The 14,799-nt window shown below is 36.8% G+C and overlaps 1 protein-coding gene across 3 annotated transcripts in view; it reads left to right on the forward strand.

The window, feature by feature from the left end:
* The window catches only part of WASHC4 (WASH complex subunit 4), a 67,329-nt gene that overhangs the window by 38,076 nt on the left and 14,454 nt on the right, over window positions 1-14,799 (forward strand). For 2 of the 3 annotated variants that reach the window (XM_070410957.1, XM_070410958.1), the window contains 9 exons: window positions 4,437-4,542; window positions 6,373-6,489; window positions 7,889-8,057; window positions 8,346-8,500; window positions 9,584-9,658; window positions 9,932-10,036; window positions 11,917-12,051; window positions 13,581-13,689; window positions 14,151-14,217. In XM_070410957.1, coding sequence (XP_070267058.1) covers window positions 4,437-4,542; window positions 6,373-6,489; window positions 7,889-8,057; window positions 8,346-8,500; window positions 9,584-9,658; window positions 9,932-10,036; window positions 11,917-12,051; window positions 13,581-13,689; window positions 14,151-14,217 — 1,038 coding nt within the window. The remainder of the gene's footprint in view (window positions 1-4,436; window positions 4,543-6,372; window positions 6,490-7,888; window positions 8,058-8,345; window positions 8,501-9,583; window positions 9,659-9,931; window positions 10,037-11,916; window positions 12,052-13,580; window positions 13,690-14,150; window positions 14,218-14,799) is intronic. The other variant, XM_070410959.1, reaches the window with a different exon arrangement.

A 14,799-nucleotide genomic window follows, 5' to 3' on the forward strand; every position in this document is an offset into this window, starting at 1 on the left:
TCTCGCTAGCTCCAATCGCAAATGTGTGTTTTGATCTGTCATTGTCGATTGTGAATTTGGTTGACACTACTATTATAGAGAAAGGGTGAATAGCGATATTAAAATATTTCTTCTAATAAATTTCCTTTCAGTGTGCATGAATTTGTGCACTGGGCTACTAGTCTAATCTAATAAAAGACAAAAAGGGTAATTGACCGTACCTTCACTACACTTCCCATTGGCTAATCAGGGCGATATGCAAATTAACTGCCAAGAAAGATGGCGGTTAACCGCCAACAAAGATGGCAGTTAATTTGCATACATAGGCACAATGATGGGAGGTGAAAGGGGAAGGACGGAAGAATGGTGATTGGAAACCCAGGCGGCAGGCAACAGCCAGGTGGCAGGGCAAAGGCGGCCTCCAGGGCTGCCTTTGCCCTGCCCCCCAGCCCTGGATCCGAGAACCGGGCTGCCTTTGCCCGCCCCCCAGCCGGTGATCGCGATCGGAGGTGCCGCCTTGCCAGCAGCCCCGTGATCACGATCAGCACTGAGGCTGCTTCCCCTCCCTTGGACTGGCTTCCTTAGTCCTGCAGGTTGAATCTGAAGAGGACAGGCCAGGCACCAAGGGACCAGCACTGCCAGCACTTGAATGTGAGCAGACAGAAGGAAAAAAGACCTTGAAGACCTGTCCAAGGCGGGTTTGCGTTTAAAACCAAGTGGGGTGGTCCGGAGCTACAGGCACTAACAACCATGGCACTGCAGCTGCTTCCCCTCCCTAGACGCTCCACAAGGTCACTTGATCCCGCCCTGCTCCAGATGAAGTGTGATCACTGCACATGGAAGAAATGTAGTAAAAAAAACAAAAACCGATGACCAAGGGCCCACCTCCATGAGCTCATGGGAGCCTCTGAGCAGTGGGCACCCCAACTGTTTTAGGGGCTTCAGGTGAGCGGGGGACACAGAGGGGTCAGGAAACCTCCCTGGAGTTCGGGCGGTAGGTCTGATGGTGGATCCATCTGACCTGCTGTCTGCCAGCAGCTGCCGCTTCTGCGGAGAATGGGACAACAAAGGGAGGGGGCGATTCTGCAAACCCCAGAGGGAATCCAGGGTCCCAGGTACTCTGCCCCACCCGCTGACATTGGCTATGAGGGCACTACAGCAGCCAACCAGCCTCGTCCATGCGCCCCCCTCCCCTTCCCCAACACACACACACACCTACTGGTTGCAGACATAGGGCATGCCCTTTCTGAGGGGAGACGCCCAGCAGGTATAAAGAAGGTATACAGAAGGCGCTCAGCGAGAAGTCCCCACGGGTTGTGTTCGCACCTTCATGCTGTCTCTCCTCCCCACCCTCCACTGCAATGCCGAAGGAAGCCTGATTCAGGAACACCCCCCTGTTGACCACCCACATGGAAAACAGCATATGATAAACATGTTCCCCATACGCCTGAATCCGCCTCAAAAGGAAGACCCTACAGACCCGGAGCAGGAAGATGGGGACTGAGACAGAAGGTCTGGGAAAAGCAGGGTTGCCCCACCTGCTCCCCGTCCCCCTCCCTGTGTGAAGCACCTGCACCGCCGCCCTTGGACAGAGGCCTGCGAAGGAGTGAAGAACTGTGGCTGTGCCCAGCCTGCCGTCATGGATAAGCAGGAAACATATTTATGTGCCAGAATCTAAAACCCTCTTTATTGGTAACAGAGCAAATAATGCAAGGCCCACACGTGTTTCTAAACAGGACTCTGTCTGGCTGCGTGTGAACCCAGATCGAAGGCCTGCTCTCCACCGAGGAGGCTGCAAATGCTGCTCCTCTCCAACAAAGGCAACCTAGAGGTTTAAAGGGAAAAGGAGATACAAATAAAATAGCAACAAGCTCTGAAGCCGCTGCTGTCAAATCCTCCGCGCGGTGGTGATGTCAGAGCCTGTCTCCCCACGCTTGGGGCTCAGATAGCCAAGCCGCTGACACCTGCTAGGTCGCCTGGCACCAGCCTCATCTACCCACGGCCACTTTCAACCTCCCGCCCGCTCCTGGAGCCGGTGGGCTTTTGGATGGAGGTTTCTGTTAAAGCAACCCTGTTGGTGGAGCACAGACACGTGTGGGCTTTTTGATGAGAACCCATGGCATCCCTTCACGAACGTGTTTTTAACTATTCTGAGATCACGCTCCCAGCCTTGGCGACTCTCAAATAGGCCTCAGCGATTCCACTTGCCTGATGCAAAGACTGACCCAGGTTTCACGGAGATGGAACCCTCGGCCTGGAACAGACCGGGAGGAAAAGCAGGGTCTGATCGCAGCACCATGGCAGTCATTGCTGGGTTGGTGTGGTGGAAGTCAGTCCTCCAGTCATTGAACATGGGGTCAATTAATAGTAAGTGACATAGGATCAATTAGTATCTCTTTGAGAGGAGTTGAGAATATGAAGTACAGTGTAGAGCAATTACTTACATTATTTTGCATAAAACTCTTTTCAACTAAGATATTGTTCTTTATTTAAAATGTATCTTTATTGTTGAAAGTATTACAGATGTCCTTTGTTTTAGTTAGTTTTTTCCCCCCATTGATCTCCTCCACCCTGCACCCACCCCTTCCAGCCCTTAGCCAGACTACTGTCTGTGTCCATGGGCTATTCCTATCTAATACATAAAATTCTAGAAAGTTTTAGAGAAAATAAAAGATATGCCAGATAAATATTGAACAGAAGTGCTGAAGTTGCTGCATGAATACTTGCAGGCTTGAAGCCAAAACACAACTCATGAGATAAAGTTAGTCATTGTAACATAACAAAAGGTTCCTTTCACTAAAGAGATAAGATGGCTCCCAATACTTATACACAGTGTATAGGTTTAGAATGAGCCTCACCAAGATGTGTCTCAGTGGTATGCAGATTTTTGAGCTAAGGGCAATTTTAGCTTCAGGCTCAAGTGAAAATTCTGCCCCTCCCTTTAACTACCTAAAAAAAATCGAATTAGAGGCCTTGCCCATAATAAGACATTATCCTATATAACAAAAGGCTAATATGCAAATCGACAGAACAGCAGAACGACTGGTTGCTACGACATGCACTGATCACCATGGGGTAGATGCTCAATGCAGGAGCTGTCTCCTGGTGGTCAGTATGCTCCTGCAGGGGGTGCGCCGCTCAGCCAGAAGCTGGGTTCATGGCTGACTAGCGCAGTAGCGGTGATGGGAGCCTTTCCCGCCTCCACGGCAGCACTAAGGATGTCCGACTGATGGCTTAGGCCTGCTCCATGGAGGTGCGAGAAGGTGCAGTTCGGGCTGAGGGACCTGCTCCTCCATGTGCACAAATTTTGTGCACCAGGCCTCTAGTTAATTATAAAAATCTTAAAAGAAAAAATGGTGGGGCTAATGGAGACATCAGTTGTCTTTTTAGCATAGCAAGAGGAGAAATGTAACCCAGATAGACCATTAGTTCCTCTCTGCAATTTCTTGAGCATGACTAGAATTAGACTGTTACCAGGAATCATGTTTCTTTAGCTTTGCTCCTATAGTAAGGATATAGCTCCTGGAAGAACTCACAGGAGACCACATGTTGTAGCCGTGAAAGCATTTGGAGGACCCTGATGCTCATTGTGATTGTTGTGATGGGTATCTCCAGTGGACATTTAAAATTGTTGCTTTTTCATAAGGCTTCATCTGTTTATGAGAGGCTTAGAAATCCCTGTCAGATAGTCTTCTGTAATTTTATTTTGAGATCTGAATTTGAATTACATTGTTGGTAGCCAATCATTAAGATGAATTAATTTTGGGAAGGCTTCTTTGTAACTCCTGTGACGTTATTTATTTATTTTTAACTAAAGAGTAAGCAGTTTTCTTAAAGGGAAAACGAGTTTTCTGAATTTCAATTCCCAGCCAAATTAAGGTTACAGCACAATTTCTATTTAATGTTCATATTTACAACAATATTTTTGTTCTGAGAAGCTGAAATTTTTGTAGTTAGTGGCATTTAACAGCCCATCCCTGGAAGAAATACTGAATCGGCTTCTTTATAAGGTATTTAATGATCATTTTGATGCCCCATAAGGTCAGAACTAGTCAGTTGCAAAGATCGTAGACATATTAACTGTAACTGGTTTTTGTCTTTCTTTTGGTCACAGTTTTTAAAAAGGCTTTGCTGTTCAGTTTTGAGACAGGTAAAAAGTGCATGTGATTCAAGTATTGTAAGTGTAGACATATCAGATGACATTGAAAATGTATTTTAAAATCTATTTAAAAGTTATATTGTTTTTCATATATTCTTTAAAGCTAAATCATGTGTGCAGAATTCTGAAACTGTCAGGTATTAGAGTATTTTGTTACCCTTGTCCAATTTGAAACATTTTGTGGCTTTTCCGTACTAATTTTGGATTAAGTGATATAGCGGACACAAAAATGAGTAAGGAGTTAGTTTTGGGGGAGTACTTCAATTTTGGTACCACTAATTACTCCTTTACATTGTAGAGTGCAAGCACAGTGTGACTGTTGTTTTTTATACTGGCATCGAGCTGTCTTCCCAATTTATTTAGATGACGTATATGAAAATGCCGTTGACGCAGCCAGATTACATGTAAGTAAAGGATAATATAAATAATAAACCCATCACTTTTTAGTCACTGTACATACTATTCTAATTAGTTTTAAAATAGATCATTTGATTTAATAAATCTTTTAAAAATTGAATGTTAATGCTGTTTTATACATTGGTAGGCATATTCAATAGCATTGACTAGGTGTACCGGTTAACAGTGCGGATTTTATAATAAAAGGAAACACGATAATTTTAAGAGAAACATCAAAAGTGCTTTAGTCAAAGTAATGTCCATCGCTAGCTACACATATCCCCCATCTTTCAGGTAATTTGTGGATACCATCCCAATAGAACTTTTCTTGTTTTGAGGCAAACCATTCAGAGACCCAATTTTCTACTTCTTCATATGTTTTGAAGTGCTGCTCAGAAAGTGCGTGTGCCATTGATCGGAACTAGTGGTAATCTGAAGGAGCAAGGTCTGGTGAATACGATGGGTGGGTTAATACTTCCCAGGAAAGATCTTTTAACATGTCTTTAACTGGTTTTGAAGTGTGTGATGGTGCATCATCATGAAGCAAATGACTTTGCTGTGTCTTCTGGCCCATTCTGGTTGTTTTATGATCAAAGCGTGGTGCAAATTGATTATTTGTTGTCTGTAGCGATCAGGATGAACGGTTTCACCTGGTTTTAGAAGCTCATAGTACACCACACCTTCCTGATCCCACCAAATGCAGAGCATTGTCTTCTTTCCGAAACGCTTTGGCCTTGCAATCGATGTTGATGGTTGACCTGGATCAACCCATGATTTTGTGCATTTGGGAGTCTCAAAATAAATCCGCTTTTCATCACCAGTCACAATTCGATGCAAAAAAGACTTTCTTTCGTGCCATTGAAGCAACATTTTACTGATGACTTTTTGGTTTTCCTTTTGTCTTTCGTTCAGTTGATGTGGCACCCATTTTCCTTTTTTTAAAATCTTTCCCATTGCTTGTAAACGATTGGAAATTGTTTGCTGAGCACCGTTTAATCTTTCTGCAAGTTGTTTTTGAGTTTGACATGCATCTTCATCCAATAATGCTTGTAATTGTTGGTCTTCAAACTTTGTTGGTTGACCTGGATATTATTTGTCTTTCACTTCGAAATCATCACTTTTACAGCGTTTAAGCCAGCGTTCACAAGTATCTTGAGATGGAGCATGTTCACCATAAGCTTCCTGAAGCTTTCAGCAGCACTTCTCCTCAAAATAAAGTAATGAATTAAAACTTCCTGCAAATGCTCTTTTTTTGGCACGGAATTCAACATTTTTAAGCCTAAAAATATCTATGATGTTAACACCTTCAGCAAAGTTGACATATGAAGTTTTGAAGCTTGCTGTCAATACAACAAAATAACATACATATCAAATTGCATATATATCAACATATGTGTAACTCCATCTATTGAAAAACATCCACATTATTAACCAGTACACCTGGTATATAGGCTATAGTTAAATTTCATATTAATACTTAGAAAATTAATTTTAATATACAATTTAACACTTCCCCTCATATTCCTAATCATTCTCATTTTCTTGATTTTAGTTTATGTCACAATTATTTAGACCTTTGTATTTCTGTATGGAAAGAAATGTATTTGAATGCTCAAAATAGGAAAGAATAAGTGAATGTGAATTATTTGTATATTTAAAATAGGTACTTTAGAGACTAAAATCTGACTCATTTAGGAAAGGAAGACAGTCATGTATAAAAAGAGCAATTAGCCTTCAGAGTGAGGTTTTGTCTTTCAAGATAGATAATTAACTTTTGTAATATTTAGATTAGAGACCTGGTTTTTATAAATTTATGCACATTCTCATTTTCTTCTTAGTACATGTTCAGTGCTTTACGGGACTGTGTACCTGCTATGATGCATTCAAGACATTTAGAGTCGTATGAAATACTTCTGGATTGCTATGACAAGGAAATTATGGAAATTTTAAATGAGGTAACATCATATGTGAGATTGAAAACCTTAGAACATGTATTTGGAATGCAATGTTTGGAAAAACATTTTGGGTTGAAGCAGGCTTTCACATATTTAAAATAATTTATAAATCACTATCTAGAGCAGCGGTTCTCAACCTGTGGGTCGCGACCCCTTTGGGGGTCGAACGACCCTTTCACAGGGGTCACCTAAGAGCATTGGAAAACACATATATAATTACATATTGTTTTTGTGATTAATCACTATGCTTTAATTATGTTCAATTTGTAACAATCAAATTGGGGGTCACCACAACATGAGGAACTGTATTAAAGGGTTGCGGCATTAGGAAGGTTGAGAACCACTGGTCTAGAGCAAAGAAACCATTTTTAGTTATAGTATCACTATTGTGCTAAATTGGTCTTTAATTTCTAATTTTTTATATAGAGATCCAGAGTAGAAATTTGGAAAATTTTCTTTACTTTAGTAAATAGTATTTTTATATTTAAATTTCTCTTTATTAGAAGAATGCAAATACAAAATTGGTTTGAATATTGAATGCTACTACTAATAATACACTTAAGACTGTCAATATTTTATTAAATATTAAACTTAACTGTCAGTATCTTATTAAATTCATTTGGAGTGCTACTGACTAAAAGGAGGACATTATGTATTTGAAAGATTTATTTTTGTAGCAGAAATAATTCAAATGCAATATAGTGCATCTTCCCCTGTTTGAATGAAGTATTATAAACACCGTTATCTTTAAAATTAAAGTTACATCTAATGATATTTTCATAAGGAAAGTAATTAAAAATGAGTAAACTTCACAATATAAACCTTATTCAGGTTTGATCAAGTTATGGAGACTTTTCATAATTTCTTCTATTACATATTATTTAGAAAATAAAATATGACTTGACAGTATTTAGAACTCCATAGTAGACCAGAAAAGATGATTACTATCATTACTTTTAGCTCAATGAGTTTTGTCATTTTTAATGATTATTATAAGAAAGCTTTAAAAATATTTCTTCTCTTCCATTTTCTCAAGATTTTTCTTTTGTTGCTTGTTCCCATAAATCTTATGCGTTGTAGTATACATTCCCGTTTCTTGTAATGAAGCCATTGGCATTAGCTTTTGATTTTCTTTCAAGGGTGTTAAAGTATTAATGAAAATAAAAACTTAGAGTTTAACTGCTTCCTGGGCAGAAAAATCATTGGTTTAAAATGGAGAGCAAAGTAATTTTCACTTTCCCAATAAAAATAATATTTTACCATAGAGTATTTGGAATCTTAAACCAGTTTGACAAATTTTTTATCATTGCACTGATTATAAAATGCTAATGGTTAAAGCATAGACAGAACAGTATAATTGAATTTTGAAAAATTAAGATATTAATTATTTTGTGAATAGCACTTGCTGGACAAGTTGTGCAAAGAAATAGAGAAGGATCTGCGCCTTTCTGTGCATACTCATTTGAAGCTGGATGACCGAAACCCTTTCAAAGTTGGCATGAAAGACCTGGCCCTTTTTTTCTCTCTGAATCCAATTCGGTTTTTCAATCGTTTCATTGACATTCGAGGTGAGTGTTCTGCTTTCCTTCTGAAAGTCATATTCTATATCTTTTTGCCCTCACTATAAAAGAACAAATAACAAAAATGAAACTTTGGGCTTATATCTTTTTTAGTATTAGTCCATTCTTTAATTCCTTTTTGTTTTGTGTATTTTTATTTTCCCAGCATCTTATTTAGAAAAAGGAAATTTAATGTTCAAAGACAGGTTGTTTCCTTTTTAGTTTTATTTCTCTTTTCTATCATTTCATGAATCTGAAATTTTTTGAAAAAAAAAAATTTTTTTTTTTTTTTTTTAGCTTATGTAACTCACTACCTAGATAAGACGTTCTACAATCTTACAACAGTAGCTCTTCATGACTGGGCCACTTACAGTGAAATGAGAAATTTAGCTACTCAGCGCTATGGATTGGTTATGACAGAGGCACATCTTCCTAGTCAGACTTTGGAACAGGTATGGTATAAAATGTTTCTGATTGTAGCATAACATTTCTTTAAGAAATCTTTTTTTTAAACTTTATTATTACATGTTTATTTTTTAAGAAAATATTTGCTTTATAAAATCTCATACTTAACAAGAATAAAAAATTAGATGGTGCTAATTTGTTTTTTTAGAGAAATTACCATAGGCTTCCTGTTTACACTTCACTTTTTGGTGAACATTTGAAATACAGGCATACCTCGGAGATATGCAGGTTTTATTCTAGACCATTGTAATTAAAGTGAATATCCCAGTAAAGCAAGTCACACAATTTTTTTTGTTTCCTAGTGTATATAAAAGTTATGTGTATACTATACTGTAATCTAAGTGTGCAATAGCATATGTCTAAAAAAAATATACATACCTTAATTTAAAATACTTTTTGCTATAATAATGCTATCATCTGAGCTTGTTGGAAACTGCTCTGGTAGACTTACTTGACCAAGCAGGTTGCCACAAACATTTAGTTTGTAAAAATGCAATATGTATAAAGTGCAATAAAGCGAAGCACAGTAAAGTGAGGTATGCCCATGCATATAGGTTTTGATATAGCTTTCCAGAAACATACTGGGATATCCAGGTGATTTCTGCAGAATTATAAAAAGTTTAGTTAAGGTCACAACTGATTGTAAACCTAGATATAATATATAAACTTTAATATCTTAGGAAAAATGCTTAAATTTATCTATAATAATAAAAGCGTAATATGCAAATTGACTGAATGGCCAAACAGCAGAATGACCGTCCGGACGACCACGCTATGACACGCGCTGGCGCCAGGCCAGCCAAGGCGGGTGTGATGTGATTGGTTGGAGGACCGAGGCAAGCCGCCATGGCTTCAAGGGCCAAGCCCCTTGTAGGAATTTTGTGCATTGGGCCTTTAGTATCTATCTGTCTATCTATCTATCTATCTGTCTATCTGTCTGTCTATCTGTCTATCTATCAATCTATCTATATTGGGAAATGAATATAAATAGTAAGTCACTATATTAATACAAGCGTTACTGGTTATCTTAAATTAATAATAATAGAGCTTCTTTGTGGATTGTTTTGCAGGGCTTGGATGTTTTAGAAATTATGAGAAACATTCATATATTTGTGTCTCGATACCTCTATAATCTCAACAATCAGGTGAGTGGGTCTTAGAATTTTTTTTTTAATGTGTGTGGATATATAATAGGGAGGCTGAAGAGTAAAGAATTGATTCTCAATAGTGAAAATTGGCAAAATAAAGCAAAAAATAATTGTTTAGAGTTCATCTTGTTTATTCCTTTGCTTTGATTTTATTATCTTGAATAACTTTCCAATTAAATTTAATGAAATAGATTCTGAAATTTTTTTGATAACTGACCAGGGATTGCTATGTATTGTATTGTTATTTAGCATAAATTTGTTTCATTGCAGATTTTTATTGAACGAACAAGCAATAACAAACATTTGAATACTATTAATATTCGGCATATTGCTAATTCAATTCGAACACATGGCACAGGAATCATGAATACAACAGTAAGAATCTTTTTTGGGGGTCGGGTGGGTAGTAGACTACTGTTTAATTTGTTATTTTTTTCATAGAATATTCTGGTCAGTATACACTACTACTAATTTATATTATATTGGAATTTCCATTTTTCTGGTTGGTATAATTAAAATATATGGCACTAAAATTGTGTTGGATGTGATGGAAACTCTGGATACAAAATGCACTTTACAATATCTTACCATCTCAGGGTCATCATTATGAAAAGCAATACAGATTTGAGAGCATCAGCATGAATTTATATGTTTGTGTGGATTGATATTTTCTGAAAGTTGCTTTTGAAAGGGAATCATTGATAATAGTATTACTCATGCTGTTTTTTTGGGGGGGCATACTAATTATTTGATACCCATAAGAATAGCAATTTACTCAAAGTATTTTGAATCTTAGAAATGGGCATCAATTACTTGAAGAAATCACTTTTATGCTGTTTTTCCTTCTGTGGAAGAAGAGAAGCCTTTGAATTTGCCTGGTTTTCAGGGCATACTTACTAGTATTTCTTCTTGAGGAAAAAAGAATGTGAATGCTAAAATAGTAAAATGTTACAAACATATTTTGGAATAGGGAATAGAAGTTATATAACTGGAAGAGTATATAGGGTCCTTTGTAGTATATAGTGGGGGAGCCATTAAAGTATTTGAGTTGATAAATGATACAATTGGAGCTCTATGTTAGTGGTTACCAGTACGGAAATGAGACAGAAAGTTAGAGTTTCAAATTTAAAATAAGGGAGTCATCCATGTAAAGGTCATGTCTGAATGTTTAAGGATAAATAAACTCTTTATCAAATTCTCATATAAGAGATATAATTATGCACATATTTTATATGTAAGGCATTTTATATGTAAGGCACTGTGCTAGGCATTAGGGTGACAAAAACAGACATTTCCTACTCTCCTAGTAATTAGTCTGGCAGGGGATATAGTTGTTTAATCAATTAATCACATTAATGAAAGTAAATTTGTGGTGTCTGATAATGATATAGTTAGCAAAGAAGAAGATTAGAGGCTGGCACAGTTACCCAGTGTTAAGAGTGAGGAAGATAAAGAAGAGACTGTTTCTACTAAGACTGCTACTACTAAGCCACGGGAAGTTCTGAGAAAGCACCCATTTCTATAACAGGGTAAATGAAAGACTCTTAAAAATGGCATACATGTGCTAAAACAATTAGTATTTGAAGGTGGTAGGGATGGAATTTAGTACAGGACTTCCATCTGTAGGTCAGAATTAATTATGTTATTTTGACTTTAATCTCAGCTCAAATCTTTAGTTTTTCAGGTTTTTTAGTTGAGGCCTTTTGTTATTCATTCTCAAAGCACCTACACTTCTCAGTTTAGAAATTGCAGTTGAGATTTAATAACTTCTTTAAAGTATACTTGTTTAAAATGTCTGTCACTCCTGTTAGACTATAAACTTCGTGATGAGAGCTGTGTTTTACATAACTTGCATGTAAGAAATGCTCAAAATATTTGATAAATAATTGAATGCTTACTGTCTTCAGTATCATTCTAGACATGAATGTTAGTAATAAGTAATCTTATAGATGGAGAAACATAGAAACTTCTGACTGGCTTATGACTTAAAGAGTGTTGAATCTGGTATTGTGATTCTTTCTATAGTTCTTAGACCTATTATGAAAGTATTTTCCATTTCTTCCTTTCTTTTCCTTTTGTAGTAAACATATTTAAGAGGAATTCATAGGAAGTTCTGTAAAGTTAGGGAATAAAAATTTTTAAATATTTCAGGTCCAATGTAAATTAGACTTTATAAATATTAGACTTTATGATATAAATAATTCAGTAATACTGATTTAAAGTTAATTTTTATATTAATTTTTCCAATTTTATAGGTTAATTTCACGTACCAGTTTTTGAAAAAGAAGTTCTATATATTTAGCCAGTTTATGTATGATGAACATATCAAATCCAGATTGATTAAAGATATTCGATTTTTCAGGGAAATAAAGGACCAAAATGATCATAAGGTATTTTACATAATCTTTTTAAGTAGTTCAGTTCAGCTGTTGTGTGTATAGCAAATGGTTAACAAAAATGGAGTAATACTATATATATTGTTTTACAGTGTGCTTATTACATGTCAGTACATATAAATCCACCTCGTTCTTTTTAACAGTTGATAGTAAAGATGTATACCAAAATTTATTTAACTTTCTCCCACTGATGAATATTTCATTTTTTAAAATCATTTTTCAGTGATACAAACAGTGCTACAGGTAGCATCCTTATCTGTGTGTTCACAGACTATTTCTGAAAAACATATTCCTTGAAGAGAAATTTTTAGGGCAAAGAATATGTGTATTTAAAATTAGGATACGTACTGTACCAATTGACATTCCAACCTACCTATAGATATAAGGCCAATATGCAGAGTGTCCCCACGGGAGTTCAACCAGGAGACCAGGAGTTCTATCGCTCGCTATGATGTGTACTGACCACCAGGGGGCAGCGTGGAATGAAGGAAGGCCCCAGCAGGCAGCTAGCAGCCAGGGAAGGGAAGCCCCAGCCGGCAGCCGGAAGGCCCCGATTGGCCCTGATTGCTGGCCAGGCCTAGGGACCCTACCCGTGCACAAATTTCATGCACTGGGCTTCTAGTAATTTATAAAAATGCTGTTTTCTCTTCATCCTCCAGGCTGAGTTTTCTCATAGTGAGGTAAAGAATTGTAAGTGGTAACAGTACAGAGGCACATAGCCACTTGGATAGAGAACCAGTAGCCTTAGTTGGGTCATATATTTGATTTGCCACATCCAGAACTATTTTAATAACCTTTCTTAAGCATCACTTAGTTCCAACTCTCTTATATACTACTTGGTAGTTCTCTTCAATGTCAGAGCAGAAAAATACTGCTTTCTTATAAAATGATAAAATTATAGATTAAAGTTATCAGATAATTATATTAACTTTCATTTTTATTGAAATAGAAATTACTAGTATTCAGACAAAGAAATAACCATGCTATTATTGTGTAAGAATTGTTTTCATTTGTTATTAATAAAAATGAGTCATTTCCTATATCTTCTAATCACCTAAGACTTGAAAAATAATTTCTTATTGGTGATAGCTACCAGAAATTTTAGCTTGCCCGATGTGTGTTATTTGGGAAAAGTGTGTTTATATAAGTCCCTAATACCTATTTAGCCCACAGAAATGCCTTCACACGTCTCTGAACAAATGTTTCTAGGGAGGAGTTGGTTTCATTTATTTACCTGATAGAATAGTTGGGTGTTTGGAGACTAATAATGGTGGTGAGAAACTTAAGTTTGGTGACATTAATAATTATTCCCCTTAGCTTATGTAAAAAAAATTATTTTATACTGACTTTGAACATTGGTAGTTTTTGTGCTATAAATTTTCTTATTAGACTTGAGTGATTTGTTAAGCACAATGGAAATACAAAATTAGAGAGGAAAGTGGTATTGGCCTGGTTGATTTGGTAGGCATTTTATATTTTAGGGGTCTTTATTACTAAAAGTAGTCTTTAAATGTTCTCTCTAGTATCCATTTGAAAGAGCAGAAAAATTCAATCGAGGCATCAGAAAACTTGGAATAACCCCAGAAGGGCAAAGCTACCTCGATCAGTTCAGGCAACTCATCAGCCAAATTGGTAAGTTATAATCACAGTGTTGGGAAATAAAGTACAAATCCCAAGAATCTATCTCATATATTAAATATTTCATACAAATAACATAATATGTGAGTGTCTGAGCTTAGCTTTCTTTCACTAGAGTAACTTTTCAAAAGTTTTTCAAGCATGATTAGACTGTTGGTGCAGAAATAATTGATAGACTGACTCAATATGAGAGTAAAGAAATTACAGTAAAAACGTTTTAATGTAGTCAGCATTTAGTTTATCAAATTAGTTAATTTATTTTTAAAGGATTTAATATAGATGTATATAAGTATGTATATTTATATTTTAAGTGTACAAATATGTAAGTTTCATTTTTATGGAGCAAGAATTGAAATAAAATACAGCTGAATCTTTTGGATACTAAGGAGTGTACACCTTGTAGTTGATTACTACATATAACTATATCTGATTTTTTTATCTGTGCAATTTTCAAGGTAATGCTATGGGCTATGTACGAATGATAAGATCTGGTGGTCTTCATTGTAGCAGCAATGCCATTAGGTATGGATAAAACATCACTTTTGCTTTGTTTATTCCATTTAAAATTTTTATGTTACTTAAATCTATTCTAAAATTGTATAGAAGATTTTTTTCTTGTTGATGTAATTTGATATAAAAAATGGAAGAAAACTATTAATTCTACTAGTTAAAATATTTTTCTTAAAATTTAAGATTATAGCAGACTTCCGCAAAATCTTTATTTCTCTTTTAATTTATTTTATCAGTACAGTTTGTAAATGGCTCTAAAGATGATGTGATTTTAAAGATTAAAATTTGATTATCCTATATAATAAAAGGATAATATGCAAATTGACCCTAACAGCAGAGCAACTGGGAATCACTGGTCACTATGACACACACTGACCACCAGGAGGCAGATGCTCAATGCAGGAGATGCCCCCTGGTTGACAGTGTGCTCCCACAGGGGGAGCTCTGCTCAGCCACAAGCCAGGCTGATGGCTGCCAGTATAGCGGTGGTGGTGGGAGCCTCTCCTGCCTACTCAGCAGTGGTAAGGATGTCTGACTGCAGCTAGGCCTGCTCCCCCCTGGCAAGTGGACATCCCCCGAGGGCTCCTGGGCTGC

Source organism: Myotis yumanensis, unplaced genomic scaffold (genome assembly GCF_028538775.1).
Source record: "Myotis yumanensis isolate MYYU_CA2020_CCGP unplaced genomic scaffold, mMyoYum1.0.hap1 SCAF_3, whole genome shotgun sequence".
Lineage (NCBI taxonomy): Eukaryota > Metazoa > Chordata > Mammalia > Chiroptera > Vespertilionidae > Myotis > Myotis yumanensis.